Source organism: Myxocyprinus asiaticus, chromosome 21, assembly GCF_019703515.2.
Source record: "Myxocyprinus asiaticus isolate MX2 ecotype Aquarium Trade chromosome 21, UBuf_Myxa_2, whole genome shotgun sequence".
Taxonomy (NCBI): Eukaryota; Metazoa; Chordata; class Actinopteri; order Cypriniformes; family Catostomidae; genus Myxocyprinus; species Myxocyprinus asiaticus.
Genome location: NC_059364.1, coordinates 5,801,393 through 5,828,264, shown reverse-complemented (window position 1 = coordinate 5,828,264; position 26,872 = coordinate 5,801,393). Strand labels below are relative to the sequence as shown.

Genomic DNA, 26,872 nt, shown 5'->3' with positions numbered 1-26,872 from the left:
ATAATATACAAAACAATAATAATATAATTATATAAATATTATAATATTAATAATATACATAATAAGAAAATATATTGAATATTTAGGATATAATCTGTTTTCAGTATACATCATAACAAATTATGCTGCACAGTTCTCTTTCATAATTGAATCTGTTAACATTTTCAATACATATTGTCAACTTTAAACAGCCATTTTTAAAGTAACTGACGAGTTTTGAATTTTACTTGAGATATTTCACACAAAAATGAAAACTGTCATCACTTACCTTCATGCTGTTGCAAACCTGTATGACTTTCTTATTTCAGTGGATATCAAAAGGAGACATTAGGGAGTTTCAAACACCATTCACTTTCATCGAATGATAAAAAAATGCAGTGACAGTGAATGAGACTAAAAAAAATCTCCTTTTTTGTTTCACGGCAGAGAAAAATTCATACAGACTCAAGGGTGAGCAGTGATGACAGATTTTTAAATGAACTGCCCTTTAACTACCTGTTAAAATATTTATTAAAGGTATCTGCCAAGAAAAAAAAAAAAAAAATATTCCTTGCTAGACCTTATTCACAGCAGCGCCATATTTAATTTTTGACGAGAATGACAACGAGGCTGCAAGGGATAGACGTACAGTCTCTTCAGTCGGCTGTGCTGCGGTTTAAAGTGTTTTTGGATTGTTCCGCAGACAAAACATTGGATAAATATATTTTCAAGGACACTCAGTGGACAAACTCCAGACAACATAAGTTGTGGAAAATCAGATGGGATATTGGAGCTTTTTACAGCTTTATGCCGTGCATGCCATTGAAGAGACTGTAAGTCTATCCCTCACAGCTTAATTTCCATTCCCGTTCAAAATCAAACATGGCGCTACTGTGAATAAGGTCTATAGACCAATCCTCTTGTTTACAAAAATGTCAGCGCATGTGCAGTGTGGTGGCAGAAAGCCCGCTGACTGTTGCGTTAGATTTGACAGATTAGAGGATTAAAGGAAAGTATGACACAAAACCATCATAAATACAAACATTCTTAGCGATACAATTACTATAATGATATGAGTTAATAACAAACATGTAATCATGTTCGCTATAAATTTTTGCTGCAGATTTGTGAGTTGAAATGATCTCCTCAGTCCAGTCAGCTCTGTTGATGATCTTGAAGCCACAGCAGTCAACGAGAGCCCTCGGAATCATTTTTCAGCAGTGTAATCCGATAAAAGTTGACTTTTTATGCATGGTTTTTGCCACTACTTCCGTGTTTTACATAAGCGGTGACATTGCCAAAGCACTGGTCTATTGCTTCACGTCTTGCTGGAAAGCAAGTGACTAAAGAGAAGGGTCACATTATAGGCTACTTACTTTAGGCTACATGCATTCTTAATGAATTCATTTAGAGTTTTAATGTTGTATTAACTTATTTAAAAAAAGAAAACACAAATGCACAATAAAATATAAAAAACATATCCAGAGTCATGCAAGTAGCGCATCAGTGGTTTTGTATTTACCAGCTAATGAATTAATGTTTAAAAAAAAAACTAAATTATTGTGAAAGTGGTCTTTACATTTTTATTTTATTTGGCCTTAAAAAGTCTTAAATATAATTCCTTCGAACCTGAATAAACCCTGTTATATTTACCATGTTTTTGCTGGAGATACACTGACATTTTTTTTGTAACTTACTAAACTTTGTAAGTGCTTACTACATTTAAACAATTAGTGTATGCGTGAACTTGAAATTATTAAGTAACATCTACGTTTGTACTCAATTCACACAAGTAAAAATGTATGCTCAATAGCTTATAAATAAATATTATTTATGATTGCATCTTTACAGTGCATCATCATACATCAGTCCTAAAGTAGTCCATTTCACAGGTAAATCAAATAAGTAAATTTTACTCAGTTTTCGAAGCTGGTGTTCCCAGCATGCACCGGGCTTGAATAATGAATGACCTTGCATGTTTAACTGTTTTCAAATTGATTTACACCGTTTTTATTGTTGATTTTGTTTTTGCGTTTGCTAACTTCTTGTTTTGTGAAGTGATCATGAGCACTCACATAAGAGTAAGACTCTAGTCATATCAGTAACCCTATAAAAGCTGTTTTATTATACATGGAGAGGGTCCCCTCATGGGGGCTGCCATGTTAGGATCACATGACTAGCCAAATACAACCTGATTAATCTCAGTAACACTTTCACTCATGGATTAAATCGATCACGGCTGGCTGTGAATAGTGAATTTTTCAGTGGAATCAGTAACTGAAAACGATTGCGTTTCAATGATGGCCATAAGTGTCAGTGTAAGTCCAAGACAACATAAAGGTGCACTCAGTATTTTTTTGTTTAAGAAAAATGGTTTTAATTGTGTTTCTTATTTAAACTTCCTAGCAAGCATGCCATTAAGGCTGGTAAGTTTGATTCATTTTCGTGAATCAGTGAAAGCTGTCTTTTTCAATGAATCAATTACAAAATGATTCAACAATTGTTCACTTATTCTTTGCGCTGCTTTTTTCATGTATGAAATTGTTTTATTAAACATATATGTTGGTAAATATTGTTGTTTATTTCACTTTATTTGTATATTGGTGAATTTATAAACAAAAGAGAGATGATTAACTGTTATTCTTTTTCGTATTTATTTAATGAAACCCCTTTTAAGCCATTTCAGAGCAAATACATAAATTGTGAAATATATAAAATATTGTCAAAAGGCTACGAAATATTGAAATGCAGATGTTTAAGTTATATCGCCCAGCCGTGTGCGAGTAATGCTTCATCAGCACTGTGTCTTGGGAGTCATGAGTGTATTTGCTAATCTGCGGTTCGTAAAATGAACACAGCAGGGCTTTCACAATCCTCTGAGAGCCTGTTGATTGTGTCCTTTTGCAACCAGTGTGTGTCTGTGTAACCTCGGGCTAAATACAGCAGCTCCAAGCCCTTCAAATCTCTTTAAAGCTTGATGTTATTTATGGGACCTAATGACACACACACCTCTCTGCAGATCCTCTTGGCTTGATCCTCATCAACATGACCGTATCTTTAAAGTCAACATGAAAGATACTCCCAACCCATTTTACTTCCATAATACAGGGTCTCATCAAAGTACCCATCTACTTGAAAGGGCAAAGACTGAAATCTCCAAAACTGTCATGATTAACATAACTTTGAATATAATAACATTGTTATTATCACAGTTTAACCCTTTAAGCTCAGATGGCGTGCCCGTGAGAGAAAAGTCAAAATATTGATAACTACAGTCTTGAATAACACAAAATGGGTATCGTTTGTAAGCTTAGAAGCTCTACTTTACATTGCATGTAGGTATTATGTCCAAAATTGAACAAGTGCTTTGAAATTTGCAGACAAATCAGAAGTGTTCCATTTTGATAATTTATGACAAGTTTTGCACAGTACATATTATTGTAATCAGTAAAAACATCAACTCTTAAACTAGCCATGTATCATATGTTGTTGGAAAGCTCACAAAGAATATAATACAACCAGCCTATTTGGTTGACCCACAGACAAAAATATAGCGAGTAATAGCTAAGTATATGTCTTTGACTTTTATGTTTCATGTGAACAGGTGTTGCTCATATGCTGTGTTTTCGCTTATAACTTCACGAAAAATAATACAAGATACAAGAACTGTATGGGGTGGCTAGGCTTCTGTCATGGGGGCCCCCTCTATGGGGGCCTCCGGGGCAGTGGTGGCTCAGCGGTTAAGGCTCTGTGTTACTAATCAGAAGGTTGCGGGTTCAAGCCCCAGCACTGCCAAGATGCCACTGTTGGGCCCTTGAGCAAGGCCCTTGACCCTATCTGCTCCAGGGGCACAGTATCATAGCCAACCCTGTGCTCTGACCCCAGCTTAGCTGGGATATGTGAAATTTTTTTTTATAATTTCACTGTATATATGTAAATGTATAATGTGTGATAAATCAATACAATTATTAATTAATTATTTAGCTCCGCCACTGATAGGAAGGCACAGGTTATGCAGGAATAATCCAAAAAGGTGCATTTATTGTGATCAGTGGTAAAGGGTAATCATATATAACAAAAGGTGCAAAAAATAAATAAAAAATACACATAAAAAATTATATATTCAAACACTAAGATTCAGTGTTTTACTTTGTTGACTCCCTACAACAAAGAAAAATGCTCAGATCAGCAAAATTTCACTTAAAACACTCTCTCTCCAATAGTCTAAGACAGACTGGCTTAAATAGGCACATTTTCCCACATCAAATGAGGGTCTAAACCATTCAAGGGGGAGAGAGAGAAGGTAAATGAAACCCTTAAATATACAAAGCATAAATAACAGGGACAAATTAACTAATAAACAAACATTATCAAAATGAAAGGAAATCAAAAGCAATACCCAAACAAATACACATACATTTAAACCACATCTCAGAACTCAAAAGCAAACAACATAAGCAATGCAAAATGGTAAAATGGACTCCCCTTTAGTCTAGGAAAAGAGGTTCCCTAGGACACGCCCCCTCTTAGGAGGAGTCAGTGGAAGCAGGAGGAGGTGAGAGAAACACGTTGCAACTGATTAAATGGCAGTTTAAATGTTGAGTTAAATGAATAAATGTTATAGTATATGTAACCAGACATGTCTCTGTGTGATTAATGGGGAATTGTTTACTATTGTATGAATGAATGGGATGTAGTGAGTTGAGATACCCACAGATATGTGCACCTATCAATGAGCATACACAAACAACAACTAAGTCCAGTGAAATGAGAGTACCTTGATATAACATTGGATTTTGAGGGGAATTTGGACCAAACTGACATGAATGAGCAGTAAACAGACCGGTGTGGGTAACAGAGAATATAAACAGTATATGAAAGCATGATGTATGGGTAAATATAGACAGTCCAGATAGCCGGAACGTTCTGTATAGCGCGGCTGTGATGACATCACACAGAGCACGTCATCACAGATTGGTGCAGAAAGTCATCCATATTTGGGCAGAGAGACAAGTCTTTTGTCGAGTTAAGCCTTTAATTTTGGGTATGCCACTGAAACAGGAAATCTTTAAAAACACCCTCAGAGCTCAAATGGTTAAAACTCAATTGCAATATTTATCAAAAAAATGAATGATGTTTTATATTAAATACGCAATTATTCAAGTGAACTGCATTTACAAAGGGAGAACTTTCAGTTGATTATTTTTACATCATTATAATTGACTTTTTGATCAATGACAAATACCCAATTGTGTGTGTGCGTGTGTGTGCATGACTCCATTTATCAGACTGTGCCAGGGTGCGATCTCTCATCTTCTCCTCTGCTCCTCCATCATCCCTTGTTTTATCTCAAGACTGAACAATGCCTCTTATTTTCCTATTCCGATCTCTCTCCAACCTCAGATGGCATGATCTGTACATACAGAGGTATCCAAGCAGTGTCTTTCTGTAGAGCAGAACAGTAGGGTTCTGGACGCAAAAATCCCATTCAATTTTACATAGAGATTTTGATTACTTACGGAAACATATAAACCTTTCAAGAAAGACCTCATGTGAGCTCCGAGATTAAGTGAAGATATATGCTTCTCTGTTGAAACTACAAGTAATGTGATATTGGCTTAAAAAAAATGTTTGAAAGCCAATTTTCCAATAAGGAACTAAACTTTACAAACTCTTAAATTGATTCAATTCCGATTTTGATATGGGTGTTGATGCTCACACTACAGGACTGATCGCAGACTGGGTGTATCAACTGCATGACTGTTCGTCCCTGACCGAGGCCTTGTGAACACATGACATCAAGATGCGTTTTGGGAGATCCAGTTACAAGTGTACAAGCGAGACACATCATCGTTACACCTGGTTGTCTCTTTTGACCACTTGTGTTCAGATTTCGAGGGGAGAGTCTATGATTTCACGAGGACATATGTCTATCATTACGCACAGTTTCTCTTTTTTAAATGCAAACATGACTTTTAGAGCAGAATTCAGTTATTTTAGTGCAGTACCTGTAATTGAGCTTCAACTGTTTATGCGTGCTTCTGACGTATGTGTCCCTGCATGTTGATATGACACTGAAGAATTTCGTAAAGTTATTTTGCATGTTAATGCATTTGCTTTTTAAAATGTTCAGATTGTATGGTTATTTCCCTTTAAATCCGCACGCAAACTGCAAAAAAAGGTCTTTAGCTTCGTCTCATTTCAAACGTTTTTGCACTTATTTGCAAAGGGAAAAAAGAAAAACAGCTGAAAATAATAAAGACAGCGGTTAGGGAGATGTTTCTAATTATTTGTTTTGTCTCCTGCTTCCCAATACATTGCTCTCATCTAGTGCTCTCTCTATATTTCATCGGCTTTGGCTCATTGTCAGTCTCTCGCTCCTCAGGACAGTGCGCACACCTGACGACAAGACGTCTAGATATCAAGCTGGTTTCAAATCTGTTGTGGCATCTGCGACATGTCTGGGCTTGTCGCAGGAGTGTACACACTACAGGACCGTTGGTCATGAGATCTGAGACTTCTTCTCGCAGACCAGTCGCCCACTCAAAACATCAGAGGAGATGAGTCATGTAGTGTAAACTAGGTATTAAAAATGTCAGTACAGAGTCGATACCGATCCAAGTATTGTGATCGGTGCATCCCTATATGAAATGAGAAAAAATAAATGAGCCCTTTGATATGTCCTGCCTTAAACTCCGGAGAGAAATTTGAAAACTGTGCTTGTTAAGCCATTTCATGCCGTTTTCAATGTCTGGAGTGAGAGCTGTAATCAGAGCAAACCCACAAACCCACAAGCAGACAGTCAGGATGTTGATTCAGCAGCTCTGTGTCTGTGATTGACACTCTCTAGGGAACATGATTACAAGTCAGTGTTCATCTGACACGCTCATAGGGAAACTCGTTTATGTAATCAGTCCTTGAATGAGATGACCCCTCTTTGCATTCAAGAGTGTGCTGAAAATCCAGGGAAATTAGTCAGAAATAAACAATCCCAAACAGTTTATTGTTTTAAGTGCTGAACTTACACGTCAACAACTTGCTAATAATGTCATTAATGTGCATTGTTAATTTTTGCAAACTTTTGCTAATCCATTGCAAATGACTATTCATTGTAGCAGCCTGGAATCTTATAAATGTAACTTTCCCAGCAAAACAATGGTGCAATCAGATTCAAACTGGCTGTTTGCATCAGACAATCTGTTAACAGTCCATGGCTGCCCGATTTGAGGCTCAGACCACCGTACTAACAACAAATACCCAAAAAACCCATCATTTAGATATTTTGCCTGTTCAATCCCAACTGATCAGGCAAACAGGACAAATTAAGAATTTTGGAGAGAGATGCTGAGCTTAAGCAGTGCAACGGGACAGAACAGCTCCAGGGTTTCTCCAGGGTCTCTGTGACTGATAGATATGAGAAGAGACTCTGATTACTGTGTGACTTGACAGACTTTCTGCTAGTTTCATCAGCGAGTTCCTGCTGAATGGAGGTTCACTCACATCCTGAAGAGTGGCTTCATTCTGTCAGATGCAAAACCGTTCAAAAAGCAGCAAGAGCAAATAACATGTCATCATTTCAGGTGGTATTTCTAAATTGAGTTTTACACTGTGCTGATGTGTTCACTGAATATTTGTACATTATTGTTCTGTGTCCTTAAACGGACAGTTCACCCAAAACTAGGGATGCACCGATGTATTGGCCGCCGATATTTATCAGCCAATTATTGACCAAATTAAAGCCATCGGCAAATAAGTTTAAGCATGAAAACGCCAATATAAAGAAACAATTGTGCATTTATAATTGATTATCATCACACTTTGTAAAAACTCTTTGAATTCAAATGCACAACCCAGAAATAATGATAGCCACAGAATGTAGAAGGGTTGGCACTCCTAAGAACATGTAATATTTAATTTTTATTCTTTCTCCATTGTTACATGACACTTACCTATACATGATGAGGTAAAACCATCTAAACGCTTTGAAAACAGCAAACTTTGACTTCTGAGACATTGGTATGGTATCTGTTAAGGCTGCATGATTGATTGAGTTAAGATTGAAATCGCAATACGGTATTTTGCGATTACCAAAAACTTGAAAGGCTGCGTTTAAAAATAGACTGCAGTCAGTGCTTCAGTCAGCATTGTTTAAGCAAGTGGTGCCCTCTAGCGGTCTGGATGGCATTTTCTATTATCCATTACACCACTATAAAATTTAAAAAGGCGTTTTGTTCCTTTTTGATGCGGTAGACATTTCCGTGGAATTGCCCAACATAATGCGCTTGCATAAAATGTATTTGTGATGTTCCATTAACTACAGTACAAACATGTGAGTTTTGTTATTTTGAACTGCAAAAATTTATTTAGAAGTATAAAATATATATATATATATTTTTTTTACACCAAGCAGCATGCTAATATATTTAGTTATTTTTCAGTATATATAAATATATATTTTTTTGTATCTTTTTATCTTCTATTATTCTTTCATTGTGGCTCTCTTTAAAATTTTGGCCTGTCATGTGTTCAACAGATCCAATCCATGTTCAATGGAAATTACTTCTTGTTAGAACAAAAGCTTTTATAGCTTTTTGTTTTTAAAACACAATTCCTGAGCAAAACAGTGATCTGATGACAAAATAAGGTAAGTGACAAAATATCGGTATCTGTATCAGCCAATAGTTATTTGTTAAAATCGGTATCGGTCCAAAATTTTCATGTCTGTGCAAAATCCAAAACTAAAAATTCTGTTATCATTTACTCACCCTTATATCTTTTAATATCCTGATCGCTTACTTTCTTACTTGAAACACAAATTCATTTTCCATAAAGGGTAACAGGCTGCTCCAAAAATGACCAAAACACACCATAAAACCACCATCAAATTATGACTCAGAATCTTCTGAATCCATGCATCCTAATGCTACATATGTGCTACATATACCATGATCAATGGAAACATATAAATGCTTCACACTGCAACAAATTATATATATATATATATATATATATATATGTATGTGTATGTATTTTAGGAACGAGGGTTCCTCGCAAGTGGATCATCATAAAGTAGATGGGGGTCCTAGACATCGAAAAGTTTGAAAATACCTAAATGAAATAAGTAGATTTTTATTGGGCTATTTTGAACAATCTAGGCTATTTTGTTATAGCACATGAAAATGAATTCCATTTTTCATGTGTCTCTCAGCAGCACTCAATGCCACTGTCAGCATTACAGCCTTTAATATGAGCTGCTGGTTTCAGGATGGGAGTGTAGCTCTTCTGTAGATGTTATCTAACACTGACCCACATTTACACCAGTATTTACATCCTACATATAACCACATCTGCCTCTCTGATCTTTTGCTGGTTGAGAGTGCTGGGAAGGATACTTTAAAACTGTATCTTGTCAAGCTGCAAACTGCTTAATTGAAGCTGAAGTCAAGCTACTCTTTTGAAAAAGTAATTACTAAATTGCTAACAACACTACATGCTTTGTTTATAAAATACGAGCATTTCTCTAGCACAGCAACAACTTGAATTAGTCATTTTCTGAAGAAAATTAGTGAGTGGTGTTTGCCTATGAAAAAGTGGTTGCTAGGGCATTGCTATGCGGTTGCTGAGGTGTTCTGAGTGGTTCTTGCAGTATTGCTATGTGGTTGCTAGGATGTTGTGGGTGGTTGCTAGGTGGTTTCTTACTGCCCCAAGTAGGGGTGGGCGATATGACCAAAATCATATATGACAATGAGTAATTTTATTGCACAATAACGAAATACTGTATATCATGATATAGTTTTTTTTGTTGTTTTTTTTTCTTTCTAAAATGAACATAAAATTTAAAAATATTAAACCATGTGGTAGTGCCAGTTATGCATAATCCAGTCAGTAAATTAAATACTTAATAAATGTAAATGTAAATACATTTAAAAAGTACTTTATCTCATTTGATTACTTTCTCTTTTATGTAGAACTTGATGAACATAGCCAAAGTAAACAAAAAACACATAAATAGGTTTTAGAGCCACCTTACTGCAAGAATAAATTAATATCAAACAACATAAATATATAAACAATATTTGCAGAAGATATAAAAAATTTAAAGAATTCTTGCAGAAAAAATAAATAATTCTTGCAGAAAATAGAAAAATAAATAAATAAATATTTCTGCCAAAATAGAAAATGTTAACACTTATTGCAGAAAATGTAAATGCTTCTAGCTGAAAATATAAAAAGTTTATACTTTTCTTGCAGAAAAATATAAAGTAAACATAAACACTTGATATAATACAATAAATAAGTGCTTCTCAAAGGAAATATTAAATAAACACCTCTCAATCAAAACAATTACAAATTGTGAGCAAGGAATACAAGCTGGCCAACTGTCTCGGGTTTCAGTGCTGATCTGCGGCATGTGACAATGTTCCTACTTGTTCTGAAAGCCCGCTCTGATGGGGCACTTGTGGCAGGGATGCAGAGATATTGTTTTGCCAGGCTGGCCACTCGTGGAAAAATAGCCTCATGCTGCCTCCACCATTCCAGGGGGTTGGTCTCACCATCAGCCTCAACTGTCTGTAGATAGATGTTAAGCACCATTTCAATTGACTATGTCTGACTGAGGGACAACTTGGCATTGGCGTGGTGCAATTTTGAAGAGCTATCCAAACTCTTCTTTTGCTTCTTAGCAGGAAGCCCTGACCCTTCAGCAGACTACCTTGAGACTACCTCTGCAGACCTTACCTGCTCAGCTGCTAGACTCTCCATCTCTGCAGCAGCTTTGACCTTAATGTAGTCCACTCTCTCTGCCTTTATGTATGTTGTTTTAAAGCGAGGAGCAAGAAGGGAAGCCATGTCAAGCAGTTTCTGGGTGGATTGGTCAGCATATTTTTCATTCAAATACTCAAGAATTCTCAGCTTGATGTCCTTGGTGACTCGGTGTCCTGTGGCTTAAGAACCTGCTCATTGAAAAGATGAAGCACAGGTTTCGAGTACGAAACGCTCACGTACTGTTCTCCAGACAAGGCATCTGTGAACTCCACAAGATGCTTAATGCTTTGTTCACAGATTCAAGAACATCCATGTCCTGCCATGTTGGAGCTAAATGTCAGCTTGAGGGACTTGTGTTAGAGCTTTCTCCTGCTCTATGACCCTTTCAGTCATTTGCTGCCGAGAGCCACATCTGGTTGGAGTTTGAGTTATGAGCTTATGAGCAGGCAAGCCTAGCTGTGCCTGAGCAATGGCCAGTTCATGCTGTCTTATCCAAGTATTTGAGAAGACGCTCGCAACTCTTTTGCAGACCTCAACTGCGCGGTCAACTTGAGGCACCATTACATTATTTAGATATAAAGGAGAGGGGTATGTGTAATACATGCTGTAGCAATAGCAGACAGTCACACTTCAAAAGTGAAGTGGCATACAATTATTTTAAAAAGTATTATTAATCTGAAATATTATTGACATTTAAAAGTAACATTAATAACATAGTTATATAATTAATAACTAGATATAAAATAAATAGTTATAATATTATATCTTTCTATTATTATTGTGATTATGATTATATTTTATTATCTACATTGAAATGTATTTTTTGTTTGTTTGTAAGACACTTACCAGTGGCTAAATGTAGACAGTGCCCAAAACATTGTAACCTTGTCCAGTCATTTAGTTGCAGTGCTTTGATGTTGTTTGTGGCATTATCAGTGGTGACACAGACTTGAAGATCCTCTTGCAATCCCCATGATTAAAGCGCTTCCCTTAAGCTTTGTGCTATCATCTCTCCTGTGTGGTCTTCAGGAAAGTAGGAAGTCTGCAGGCATCTACTGCACAATGTTTAGTCTACGATGAAGTGGATCGTTAAGCTTGTATATGGCTGCGTAGTTCGGCTCGTCCACAAATAAGTTGTTGTTGCTAAGTATAAAACATTGCAATGCTCCTCTTCAATTTTCTCATGGCATTCTCTGTACAATTGTGGCAACTCGACTTCACTGAAGTGCTTGCGGCTCGGCATCAAATACCTTGGATCGAGTATTTTGATCAAATCTCGAAACCCCTTCTTTTCTACTATGTAAACTGGTGCCATGTCTTTACAGATATGCATCGTAATGGCCTGTGTTATTTCTCTCCATCTCCTTGAGCTTTTCTCATTCGGAGTGCCTCTTGTAAAATATTCTGACAAACTAGTTTGAATCTGAGGTGCTGCTTTTGTTTTACTTTTAGCATCCCTATGCCCTACTCCCTCCGAAGGGCTGAGCCCTTGAAGTGGGAACTCTGGAGGGAGCAGGGCACTCGCGTCTCATGTATGGCCGTTTGGAACACGCTTGATGAAAGGAGTAATGAAAGACATGCGTCACTTCCACTTTATCTTCGCCTGAAACATTACCATGGCGACGCAGCGCAGCTGTTCTAACAACAGGAATCTCTTATTTATTGCTGTTACTTTGTTGCAAATAAATATACTTTTTGTAATAGTTGTTTTTTTTCTTTCAAACATTGCCTTTTGTGTATTATTTAAAATTGCTTACTGTTGCTGTTTTAATAATAATAATAATAATAATAATAATAATATACAGTATACAGTTGTGCTCAAAAGTTTGCATATCCTTGGAGAACTGGTAATATATGTTCCATTTTTAAAGAAAAGTGAGCAGGCAAAACACATTTATTTTATTTCTTATGGGATTCATATTCAACTGTAGGATATAACAAAATGGCACAATCGTAAAACAAAACATGGCAACAAATAAAAAAAATGAAATGACCCTTGTTCAAAAGTCTGCATACCCTTAGTTCTTAATACTGTGTATTGCCCCCTTTAGCATCAATGACAGCAAGCAGTCTTTTGTAATAGTTGTCTATGAGGCCCCAAATTCTTGCAGGTGTTTATATGGTATGGTGTTAATATGGTGTCCCAAATTCTGCCCATTCGTCTTGGCAAAATGCCTCCAGGTCATGCAAAGTCTTTGGTCGTCTTGCATGAACCGCACGTTTGAGATCTCCCCAGAGTGGCTCGAGGATCTTAAGGTCAGGAGACTGTGATGGCCACTCCAGAACCTTCACCTTTTTCTGCTGTAACCACTGGAGGGTCAACTTGGCCTTGTGCTTAGGGTCATTGTCGTGCTGGAAAGTCCAAGAGTGTCCCATGTGCAGTTTTCGTGCAGAAGAATGCAAATTGTTTGCCAGTATTTTCTGATAACATGCTGCATTCATCTTGCCATCAATTTTCACAAGATTCCCTGTGCCTTTAGAGCTCAAACACCCCCAAAACATCAGTGAGCCACCACCATGCTCCACAGTGGGGATGGTAATCTTTTCAGTATAGGCCTTGTCGACCCCTCTCCAAACATAGCGCTTATGGTTGTGACCATAAGGCTCTATTTTGGTCTCGTCAATCCAAATTACAGTGTGCCAGAAGCTGTGAGGTGTGTCAAGGTGTAGTCGGACATATTTTAACCGGGCTTTGTTGTGGCTTTGGAGCAGTAAAGGCTTCTTTCTGGCAACTCGACCATGCAGCTCATTTTTGTTCAAGTATTGTCGTATTGTGCTCCTTGAAACAACCACACCGTCTTTTTCCAGAGCAGCCTGTATTTCTCCTGAGGTTACCTGTGGGTTTTTCTTTGTATCCCGAACAATTCTTCTGGCAGTTGTGGCTGAAATCTTTCTTGGTCTACCTGACCTTGGCTTGGTATCAAGAGATCCCCAAAATGTCCACTTCTTAATAAGTGATTGAACAGTACTGACTGGCATTTTCAAGGCTTTGGATATCTTTTTATATCCTTTTCCATCTTTATAAAGTTCCATTACCTTGTTACGCAGGTCTTTTGACAGTTCTTTTCGGCTCCCCATGGCTCAGTATCTAGCCTGCTCAGTGCATCCACGTGAGAGCTAACAAACTCATTGACTATTTATACACAGACACTAATTGCAATTTAAAAAGCCACAGGTGTGGGAAATTAACCTTTAATTGCCATTTAAATCTGTGTGTGTGTGCACGTGTGTGTGTGTGTGTGTGTGTAACAAGGCCAAACATTCAAGGGTATGTAAACTTTTGATGTCTTGGTGTAACACTCATTCCTTTGATGATAAACAAGAGTCTGACCATCACCCCTGGTGAGACAAAACCGCAACTCATCAGTGAAGAGCACTTTTTGCCAGTCCTGTCTGGTCCAGCGAAGGTGGGTTTGTACCCATAGGTGACGTTGTTGCCAGTGATGTCTGGTAAGGATCTGCCTTAAAACAGGCCTACAAGCCCTCAGTCCAGCCTCTCTCAGCCTATTGCGGACAGTCTGAGCACTGATGGAGGGATTGTGGTGTAACTCGGGCAGTTGTTGTTGACATCCTGTACCTGTCCCGCAGGTGGGATATTCGGATGTACCGATCCTGTGAAGGTGTTGTTACACGTGGTCTGCCACTGCGAGGACGATCAGCTGTCCTTCCTGTCTCCCTGTAGCGCTGTCTTGGGTGTCTCACAGTAAGGACATTGCAAATTATTGCCCTGGCCACATCTGCAGTCCTCATGCCTCCATGAAGCATGCCTACACCATGTTCACGCAGATGAGAGGGGACCCTGGGTATCTTTCTTTTGGTGTTTTTCGTGAGTCAGTAGAAAGGTCTCTTTAATGTCCTAAGTTTTTATAACTGTGACCTTAATTGCCGACCGTCTGTAAGCTGTTAGTGTCTTAACAACCGTTCCACAGGTGTATGTTCATTAATTGTTTATGGTTCATTGAACAAGCATAGAAAACATTGTTTAAACCCTTTACAATAAAGATCTGTAAAGTTATTTGGATTTTTACAAAATTCTCTTTAAAATACAGTATCCTGAAAAAGGGACATTTCTTTTTTTGCTGAGTTTTTTAGAGTATCTCTCTGCTTATTGCTGTCTACTATTTTATGTATGAGGACGAATGTAAACTGTGGAGGAGGAGAAGTATCTGTTATAAAAGGGTTATAGCACTTGCCCGAGCTTTTGAACATGTAATATGTTCTGATTGACAACCTTGCTTTAAAATATATCCCGAGGACACGCCATCTAGGATCACGTGATCATAAACGGTAAAATTACTTCGTCGAAGTGACCATCGCATGTACCCTTCGCTAATTTTCATTTATATGCACTAATATAACAATACGTACATTATAAAAAAACTGCAATATTTATCTACATATATTTTTTTTTTTACTTATAACATTTTAACACACGAAAATTGTAACATGGAGACTTCCGTGAACATTTTTGAGTGATGACCCAAACAAATCGCTAAACCAGAGGTTTTAATTGATTTATTGAAACGGACAGTTTGAACTGATTCACTGAAATGAATCAAATGAAAGTAACTGAACTTTAAATCGCAAACTCTCTCATACTTGCAACTCACGAGACAAGAAAGTATCAGGCAAGTAATCTAAACATATTGTCTTTAGGAAACGTGTTGGCCAAATAAATAGCACATTAAAATCATTGCATCATTCACAATGTTGCTTAATTTGTGGCTGTATCGGCAGCAAAATCTTTGCAAATATATTGTAAATATTCAAAATATTGACCAGCCTGATATACAAAATGCTTCTCTTGTTCCTCTACGGTATTTGTGGTTTATTCGACAGCTCAATATGGGTATATGGGACTATTTGATATGATAGTATATAAAATATTAGTTAGTTATTGTTTCAAATGCATTAAACTGTAAACACGAACATGTGCTCAGGGAGCTCAGATCATCCTCCAATATTCACTTTGAAGGTTGTTTACAAGTTTACTCGAGACTTGATTTCTTTAATCTCACTTTCCTCTCTTCTCAACCTCTTACATCTCTCTCCATCTCTCGGTTTCTGGCTCTCTCTTCTTCTCCTTTTTCTTATTAATAGTTTTAGAGTTTCTGCTCTCTTCATTTCCTTAATGGTCTTAAAATAGATTTACATTTATCTATTTTTTTTATTTTTTATTATGGAGTAAATTATAGCCTGGACATGTTCTTGAAAGGTATCGTGAGATTCACCCCATTGCTACCTCTTTTTGTTTGGATGCTGCTGTTTAAAGTTTGTTATTGATCTGGCATCTTTTGATCCGACCGTGGAACATGTTTGTGTGTTATGATCAGGTGTGTGTTAATGAGCCCAAGACACATACACACACACACACACACACACACACACACACACAGCTGTGGTCATCTCTCTGGCACTGCTGGGTGTGTGTGATGTGTTTTGATTCCTCACGCTTGACTTTGAACCAATCACAACACGCTTGTGTCCTCCGACGGGCATCCCAGCATGTTGCAGAGCACCACTATTTTAATTTACACACCAGGTGGATGGACCGCTGTAGACACTGTGTGACCATACACATGAATGAATATGATGTGAAACAAATCAGTTGCCTGTTTTTGATTAAATTATTCTGCAAGGAACTGCTTATTAGTCAGGAACTAGTCTGCTATTGGCATAAAGTCTGGTACAGATTGCAGTTTGTTCCGTCCAAGAACCGCCCACTTAGACAGGACTGTCTGACTGACATGTAACATGGCCAACCACAGTTTGCTTTGTTTTTTTTTGAGTCGTTTGGGGTGTGGTTTATCTGAAATATATTATGCCACAATAATAGACTGCTGTGGTAGGAATGCATTCAAAATATGGAGCATTAGTCACTTAAAACGGTTGTACAGAAAACTTGAAATTGAAAATGTGTTTAGACTTTGTGATCTGGTAAAAGTAATTAACACTAATTATCTCACAAACATAACTCCGAAAACAAAGAGTAATACTGTTTTGTTATGGATTAGGACTGGTAAAAATATAGATTTTCCGATTAACCACAGTTTTTATTTGAACCTTCCCAATATTGATTCTTAAAATCCCTAGATTGACCTTTTACTCTATGCTTTTTTTTTTTTTTAAAACAAGTTGAAGTAATAGTAGTTTTTGTATTTAAACTAGGGCTGTCAATCAATAAAACATTTTAATCTAATTAATTACATGATGTGCTCATTAATTAATTGAATTAATGTCATATCTATATTTACTGAGAAAGTTCCCCAAATAAAGAATGTAGTATATAATAATTAAAAATTATAAATATATTATGTAATATTATAATTCAAATATATTACATCATATACAAATATACAGTATTGTGGCAGTAGAAAAGTTAAACATTTCTACAATACAAAAAGTGGCTGAAAAGTCCAAATATTGTTTGTTTTATTTCCAAATAATTGGACATAACACTATTATTGTTCTACTTCCATCTGAGCTATTTTTAATTGTTGGTCTATGTACTCATGCGTCTTAATACACACCCCCTCTCCCCGTCCCACTCTAAGGAGATGTTCACATACAAAACCAGAAATGTTTTTTATTCTTCATACTGACATGCTAGTTTCCATTATCTGTGTCAGTTAATTGTAAAACACAAATCAAGTCTGATACAATTAAACTGTAAATTAATTAATGTTAAATCCATAACACCCAGACTACATTCGCAAGAGAGGTATGTGATAAAAGTAGCAATACTTCACAAAGCACTTTAATGCCAATATACAGTGTGTGTTTAATATGGGTAGAGCGACTTTTATTGTCAATAAACATCTTTATGAAGAGGTGAACAACACAAGATTATGAAGCACAGACTTTATTTGCAACATTATAAATAGTCAAGTACACAGCAGGTAAAGAGACCCTTTTTAAATGATTGACAACAAGTAAAACACAACGGTAGTTTAAGGTCTACAATTTTCAACAAAGTGTGCTCGTCTTCTGTGTATCAGCTGGTCCGCCTTTTCCCGATCATACTCGGGCAATTCTTTCAATAAAAAATTAACTTAAAATATTAAAAAGGTGGACATAAAGTGTCTTAAGTGGAATGTGATATCACTGAAAGTGGATGTGGTGTCACCACTTGATAGGAGTGGATGAGGGATGGTCTGGGCGCACAGAGAAACGTTCGCTTCAGGTAGGATCTAGCGGCTGCTGCAGCCCGGAGGTCCGGCGTTATTCTCCAGCTGCTCGGAACCTCACATTGGTGGAGCGCGAGCATGGCGGCTGCGTGCTTTCTGTCAGTGACGCGGATCGGTTCTGTTGATGGCATCGCGATTACCGGCTCCCTTCCTGGACACGTACCACTGTGTACGTTCGGGGAGGGCCGCGCTCGGCATTTAATTGCAGCAGCGACAAGTTAACATTAACTCCTGATACGCCTTGCTTCTGTTTCTTTTATGCGGGCTTCATAGACCGTAAACCTCTATCAATAGCTGTCCAATGACAGACTGTCTTACATCTCCTTCGAGTGGGACGTGGGACGGTGGAGTTGAAAGTTCATTGGTTGCTCCCACGTGTCAACTGTCCAGTGGCATTTTTAAACTCGTTTGTCAAATGAAAAAAAAATATTTGCAAATTAATTAAGAAAAGCAATTGCCAAATGCTTTTTTAAAATGCAAATTAAAAGGTGCATTTAAAAATGACTTATTAAAAATAATCAATTTAATCCATGATCAATTTGATGATGTTACCTGTTAACCGTACAGTGTTTACAAATGAAAAGGTTCATTTTAGATGTGAAAGCTTCTGAACATTTCACACAATTTACAGTACGTTTCGCAGTTGGGAAGAACGATTACGAATGTGATCTCTGATTGGGGTTTCTTAAACCACCTGTCTCTCCATGATCTATGAATGATTCATCAAATCAGGAATAATCGATATCCATTTTCATTTCATCCATGTGCCTGTTTATGCATTATTGCATTTATTTCATGCATGTCCTTGACTAGAGGTTCATAAGTAGTTCACACTACTGATGGATTCTGAACTATGAAACAGATTCAATTAAAATACAAAAACAAAGCATTTTCAAGCAGAATGAATGAAGACACGTCTCCTTTCTTTCTTTCTTTCTTCTAGTATGTTCGTTGATTAGTTTGATTTATTCTTTCTTGTTTGTTTAATTGGTTCATTGTTTCATTACTGTTTCTTAATTATTTTATTTTTATTATTTCATTCTTTCTTTTGATTTGTTTGCTTTTATATTCACAGTTTTTTGTTTGTTTCTTTAACCATGTAATGCATACTTTGGGTCTTTAGTGACCCGGGACCTCATTCCACCCCCTCATCCAGTTTTTTGGAGTTGTGCCCACACCTCTTTAGTATTCCTCAATCTATTTCTTATAAATAGTGTAACACACACACACACACACACACACACACACACATTTTATTTTTTTCATAATGGTTTAAGTAACGAAAGTGTATAGAGTCATTAGAGACCCTAAGTCTCCCATAAATTATATTTTTTATGATTATTTCATATCTATATAAAGTTACTAGGATATAGGATATCTACTTATACCGATCAGCCACAACATTAAAACCACCTGCCTAATATCGTGTAGGTCCCCCTCGTGCTGCCAAAACAGCTCTGATCCATCGAGGTATGGACTCCACAAGACCTCTGAAGGTATCCTGTGGTATCTGGCACCAAGACGTTAGCAGCAGATCCTTTAAGTCCTGTAAGTTGCGAGGTGGGGACTCCATGAATCGGACTTGTTGGTCCAGTACATCCCATAGATGCTCAATCGAATTGAGATCTGAGGAATTTGGAGGCCAAGTCAACACCTTGAACTCTTTGTCATGTTCCTCAAACCATTCTTGAACCATTTTTACAGTGTGGCAGAGGGCGCATTATGCTGCTGAAAGAGGCCACTGCCATTAAGGAATATCGTTGCCATGATGGGGTGTATGTGGTCTGCAACAATTTTTAGTTACGTGGTACGTGTCAAATGAACATCCACATGAATGCCAGGACCCAAGGTTTCCCAGCAGAACATTGCCCAGAGCATCACACTGCCTCCGCTGGCCTGCCTTGTTCCCATACTGCATCCTGCTGCCGGCCGTCCACATGATCTAATAAAAAACATGATTCATCAGACCAGGCCACCTTCTTCCACTGCTCCATGGTCCAGTTCTGACGCTAACATGCCCATTGTTGGCGCTTTCGGCGGTGGACAGGGGTCAGCATGCGCACTCTGCAGTCTGCGGCTATGCAGCAAGCTGTGATGCACTGTGTGTTCTGACACATGTCTATCATGGCCAGCATTACGTTTTTCAGCAATTTGTGCTACAGTAGCTCTTCTGTGGTATTGGACCAGACGGGCTAGCCTTCACTTCCCACTCGCATCAGTGAGCCTTTGGCGCCCATGACCCTGTCGCCGGTTCACCGGTTGTCCTTCCTTGGACCACATTTGGTAGGTACCAACCACTGCATACAAGGAACACCCCACAAGACCTGCCGTTTTGAAGATGCTCTGACCCAGTCGACTAGCCATCACAATCTGGCCCTTGTCAAAGTCACTCAGATCCTAACACTTGCCCATTTTTCCCGTTTCCAACGCATTAAATTCAAGAACTGACTTTTCACTTGCTGCCTAATATATCTCACCCTTTGACAGCTGCTATTGTAACGAGATAATACATTTTATTCATTTCACCTGTCATTGGTTTTAATGTTGTTCAGTGTATGTCTAACTTATGTGTAGCTTACAATATGTGCATCTTATGTGTTGTGTTGCTCAATATATTTTTGACAGCCAGTTGCGTCTTGTGAAATTTCATTGTAATGAATCCTGTTCTATATTTGTTGTATTTTCTCTTTGATATATATAAAAAAAAACATAAAAATATATCCAAATATATTTTATTCTATTATTTTCTAATTGTCTTGAAAATATTTTGAAAATGTAACAATATCTGGGCATTTTGTAGATCCATTTTTGAAAGATATACATGCCGGGCCTCTAAAGACCCGAATATGTAAAAGTGTTTGGTGAAATTTTTGTTTGTTCTTGCTTTTTTTCTTGCTAAGCAGTTGTTTGGAGTTCTGTGAGATATGCTGATGTCAGTGTGTGTATTTGTCAGTCTGTCTGCCATTATGGATCACTATAAATGAGATTATGATAATTTAGTGTGCAGAGATGCATTAAGCATGTGAGGTTGTAGTGTAATAGAGAGTTACTGGAGAGGAATGGATAGCTGCCTATAAGATGTGTGTCCTTGACCCTGAGCTTGACCTCAGTCACGGTCCAGCACTGATGCGGGGCTAATGACATACTCATACATGGAGGTCACTGCTGTGTCTGAGCTCATAAGGGGAGGGGAGTGTGTGTGGTGATGTGTGTGTGTGTGTGTTCAGTGACATTGATTCTGTGCTGTGCAGATGTCGATCAAAGAGCTGGTTTATAATTCTGTGGATGAAAAGACCTGATTGAAGACAGTGTGTGTTTTAATGAAGGATTGTGTGATGTGTTTCATATGTAGATGTTTTTATCTAAGTTTTTTTTATTTTATTTTTTTTATATATATGTAGATGTTGTTGCTTAGTAGATTTATTTGATCACAAAATGATCGTGTGTGTGTTGTGTGTTTCTGTGCTGTTTTGTAAGGGTTCTGGAAGAAACAGGGTGTGTGTGTGTGTATTTGAGGAAATATTTCACCCCCAAAATAAAAGACATATAGCATGAAAAAAAAAACGTTAAGCCTATTTTCAGGGCCATTGTGACATTTATTTTCAAGACAGTCAACCACATTTATAAAATGCATCTGCATGTTTTTTTTATTTTTTATTTATTTCTATTTTTCTCAATGGTGGTTCTCTTTTTGGGGTGAATTGTGACCTGTTTTCATGAGATTCATCCATTTGCATACAAGTGTGTCTGTGCGGGCAGCCATGTGTTACATGTTTCTTTGCATTGGCATTCATGCATGTGTGTTAACCCTCTGTGTTTTTGTGTTTGAAGAGCTTCCAGAGAACTGGACAGACACACGTGAGACACTGCTGGAGGGGATGGTTTTTCAGCTGAAGTATCTGGGCATGACGCTGGTGGAGGAACCTAAAGGAGAAGAGCTCTCAGCCGCAGCTGTTAAGAGAATCGTTGCTACAGTAAGACACACGTACACAAAACGACCCCACCATCTCTACTGTATAAACTTCTGCTGCACCAGCCAATGAGAGATTACTCTGAATAATACATCAAATGTAATGTTCACTTTAAATATAAGTGGGCAAGTGCCACTTATATTTTCTTTTTTAGTTATGATCTGTTTAGGACATCAAAACGCCACAGGTATGCATACAAATATTGGAACTGTGCATTAGTCTTTAAAGTGTGCAAAATGCAGCCATATTTATGACTGTTTTGGTGCATTATACATAATATATGCATATGCACTGAAGGAAAAACATAAATGCTTCAAGTGTTGAATATGACCTCTAAGTAATTCACAGCTCTATTCTGCTCTATGGTTTGTAAGTGGAGCTAGTGTGTGTGTGTGTGTGTGTGTGTGTGTGTGTGTGTGTGTGTGTGTGTGTGTGTGTGTGTGTGTGTGTGTGTGTGCTCTGGGTGTGGTTGTGTGTGTGTCTCTGGGTGTGGTTGTGTGTGTGTCTCTGGGTGTGGTTGTGTGTGTGTCATGATGTAATGTTGTTTTGAAGCTCTAAACTAGAGGTCAACTGATAGTGGATTTTGCAGATACTGTTAACTAAGGAGTTGGAAAATGCCAATAATAGATGAATCGGCCGAGAGTTTTTTTATTTATTTTATTTTTTTTAAATGATTTATAGAATTTTGTCTTTCCTTACTATGAAAAAATTAAGATTTGGTGCATAACGTGAGACTTTTAACTATAAACAAGCCCAAAATTCACCATGGAGACTTGCTCTGTTATAATGCAAAATATTAAATTATTTACTATATTAAGCTTTTTATAGCTTAGATATTCACCAGATGAAGGATTTTGTGTGTGTGTGTGTCTAATATATATATATACTGGTGGCCAAAAGTTTGGAATAATGTACAGATTTTGATCTTATGGAAAGAAATTGGTACTTTTTTTTTTTTTTTTTGAATTTCAAGTAAGGTTACTTTTAAACCTAAATTTGATGTCAAAAACCAATGATTATTAAATGTTGTGACGTCACTAGTTTTTCTCTGTGCACGCCACACATATCTGACTAATTAATAATGAAATTCATTTTTGATTATTTTCATTGTCGATTAGTTGTTGCAGCACTACTAAATAATACACTAATTAAATAATACAATTGAATTAAGCTTTACTTTAAAAAACATATCTGTTATCTACTGTTGATAAAGATGATAATTATGAATTTTCAATGCAAAACCTCAGCAAGAAATAAAACATATTCCATACTGTAACACATTCAAATCAATTCAACTTTCAGAAATCTCCAATGAAGAAAAGCCTCAAGTCAACTGTTAGAGAGAAGAATTATTTGGTTCCCTTATGATTCAGTTCACTTGACATTGTGTCACTAAGCTGACGCTATGGGAGTGTCCTTATACATGACCTAGTTGAAACCCTTCTACAATAATGCCAATTCTAAAGTATGCTATGGTGTTTAAGCCCCGCCCTTTTAGGCACAAAGCTGTCCGGTATAAAAGCTGGCACGCAAACACCATTCCTCAGAATTTTTTTCTTCAAGACAGCGATTCATCTCTCGTCTTAGAAGCGCTCCACATTTGTTGCCATTGAAATACACGAGCCAGCAGACGGAGTCTTCGCAAGCTTAAAAAACTCTCCACTCCCCTGCAGTGTTCCGGCGGACATTCTACACCTCGCCGATTGACGCTTAGTTGGTGAACGTGTCCTCCCTTCAGCGACACACCTGCTCCAAGCAGCTCTTCAGCCTGAGTATCCTTTATTGCTATTGCTATATTGCATTTTTTATATATATATATATATATATATATATATATATATATATATATATATATATACAGTACTGTGCACAAGTTTTAGGCACTTAAGATGTTTCACAAAAACATTTGTCTTAAGATGGTTATTTATATCTTGAGCTTTAGTGTGTCAATAGGAAAAATACATTTTAGACTCCCAAACATTTTTTTTGCAAATAGAAAAGATTAGAATAGAAGAACAGGGGGCTCTGCAAGAGATGGCATTGCCCCCACAAAGCCCCCCACTGAACATCGAGTCAGTCTGAGATTACATAAAGAGACAGAATCGAGACAGCCTAAATAGATAGAAGAACTGTGGCAAATTCTCCAAGAAGCTTAAAACATCCTATCTGCCAACAACCAAGAAAAACTGTGTCCAGGTGTACCTAGGAGATCTGGTGCTGTTTTAAAGGCAAAGGTGGCCACACCAAATATTGATTTAACTTTTTTGTGTTTACTGGACTTTGTATGATGTTAATTGATAAATGAAAACTATTTATGCCATTATTTTTGAAGACATCCTCACTATGCAACATTTTTCACAAGTGCCTAAAACTTTTGCACTGTACTGTGTATATATACTGGCGTCGAAAGGTTTGGAATAATGTACAGATTTTGCTGTTTCAGAAGGAAATTGGTACTTTAATTCACCAAAGTGTCATTCAGCTGATCACAAAGTATAGTCAGGACATTACTGATGTAAAAAACAGCACCATCACTATTTGAAAAAAGTCATTTTTGATCAAATCTAGACAGGATCCATTTCCAGCAGCCATCACTCCAACACCTTATCCTTGAGTAATCATGCTAAATTGCTAATTTGGTACTAGAAAATCACTTGCCATTATATCAAACACAGCTGAAAGCTATGTTGATTCGTTAAATGAAGCTTAACATTGTCTTTGTGTTTGTTTTTGAGTTGTCACAGTATGCAATAGACTGGCATGTCTTCAGGTCAATATTAGGTCAAAAATGGCAAAAAAGAAACAGCTTTCTCTAGAAACTCAGTCAGTCATTGTTTTAAGGACTGAAGGCTATACAATGCTTGAAACTGCCAAAAAACTGAAGATTTCATACAAAGGTGTACACTACAGTCTTCAAAGACAAAGAACAACTGACTCTAACAAGGACAGAAAGAGATGTGGAAGACCAGATGTACAACTAAACAAGAGGATAAGTACATCAGAGTCTCTAGTTTGAGAAATAGACGCCACACATGTCCTCAGCTGACAGCTTCATTGAATTCTACCCGCTCAACACCAGTTTCATGTACAACAGTAAAGAGAAGACTCAGGGGTGCAGGCCTTATGGGAAGAATTGCAAAGAAAAAGCCACTTTTGAAACAGAAAAACAAAAAGAAAAGGTTAGAGTGGGCAAAGAAACACAGACATTGGACAACAGATAATTGGAAAAGAGTGTTATGGATCTTAACCCCATTGAGCTTTTGTGGGATCAGCTAGACTGTAAGGTGCGTGAGAAGTGCCCGACAAGACAGCCACATCTATGGCAAGTGCTACAGGAAGTGTGGAGTGAAATGTCACCTGAGTATCTGGACAAACTGACAGCTAGAATGTCAAGGATCTGTAAAGCTGTCATTGCTGCACGTGGAGGATTTTTTTGATGAGAACTCTTTGAAGTAGTCTAAGTAGTTTTTTTCAAATTGTAATTGTAATTTTTCACGTTATTAATGTACTTTGGGGAATAAAAGAGCATCCATAAGAGCAAAATCTGTACATTATTTCAAACTTTTGGCCACCTGTGTGTGTGTGTGTGTGTGTGTGTGTATCCATCCATCCACCCATCCACCCATCCACAACATTAAAACCACTTGTCTAATATTGTGTAGGTCCCCCTCGTGCCACAAAAACAGTGCCAACCCGCATATGCTATTCTTCTCGCCACAATTGTACAGAGCGGTTATCTGAGTTACCGTAGACTTTGTCAGTTCAAACCAATCTGGCCATTCTCTGTTGACCTCTCTCATCAACAAGGCATTACCCTCCACACAACTGCCGCTCACTAGATGTTTTTGGCACCATTTGGAGTAAATTCTAGAGACTGTTGTGTGTGAAAATCCCAGGAGATCAGCAGTTACAGAAATACTTAAACCAGCCCGTCTGGCATCAACAATCATCCATGCGATTATCTAATCAGCCAGTCGTGTGGCAGCAGTGCATAAAATCATGCAGATACGGATCAGGAGCTTCTGTTAATGTTCACATCAACCAACAGAATGGAGAAAAATGTGATCTCAGTGATTTGGACTGTGGCATGATTGTTGGTGCCAGACGGGCTGTTTTGAGTATTTCTGTTTGCTTCGCGTCCTTTCAAGGGCGGTCGAAGAGCTCAGTCTCGAGTGGTTTCCTCTAGAGGAACAGGAAAAATCTTGCCTTGATGAGTGGTTCTTGCTGTCCGGACGTCGTCAAGCGACCGCTTTCTGCAGATCTGCCCCATTCTTCCCAGAGGTTCATAACGAACTGACAAAATCCTGGTGTGCACCCTGTTCAGCTCACTCGCACAGCAGCTCCACTCTCCTCACTAAAATGGACCACGGGGAAGAGGCGGTAGCGGCACATCTCTGCCCTGCGTTATTGTAGAAGGGTTTCAACTAGGTTGTCTCGAAGGACACTTCCATAGCGTCAGCTTAGTGACTCAGTGTCTCATTCCCTTCATCTCAGGGAACCACATAAACCGAGATGTTCTTCTAGTTGAAAACAGCTTGATACAGTAGTTTTCTTCTTTCTTTTTTTCCTTCTGTCAGGCAAAAGCAGGTGGCAAGAAGCTTCAGAAGGTGACGCTTAAGGTTTCTCCTCGAGGGATCATCCTGTATGACGCTGTTTCAAACCAGCTGATAGAGAATGTGTCTATATACAGGTGAGTCAGCTGCGGCCATTTGTCAAGTTTACAAGTCTGACACTATCTATGCACTTGCTCTCTCTCGATAGCAATAAAAAGAAAAGAGTTGTTATTGGCTTCTGAAATTCTGCCATCCATAATATATAGCAGTACAAACTGAAGATCTTCTGTGTTTTCATATATAGTGAGAGAAAGAATGTATGTGTGCATCTGTGCGTTCTATCGATCTGCTTTAGTGTTCCTGTTCCTGCAGACAGACTCAATCTGACCCTCACTAGGGGCTGCAGCTATTATTGGAA

At 37.8% G+C, this 26,872-nt stretch overlaps 1 protein-coding gene across 1 annotated transcript in view; it reads left to right on the top strand.

Annotated features, from left to right (window-relative positions):
- LOC127411964 (low density lipoprotein receptor adapter protein 1-B-like) overlaps positions 1-26,872 on the top strand; it is a 65,517-nt gene that overhangs the window by 16,308 nt on the left and 22,337 nt on the right. Inside the window, exons 2-3 of the mRNA XM_051647937.1 lie at positions 21,762-21,904; positions 26,479-26,591. Of these exons, the coding sequence (XP_051503897.1) occupies positions 21,762-21,904; positions 26,479-26,591 (256 nt within the window). The remainder of the gene's footprint in view (positions 1-21,761; positions 21,905-26,478; positions 26,592-26,872) is intronic.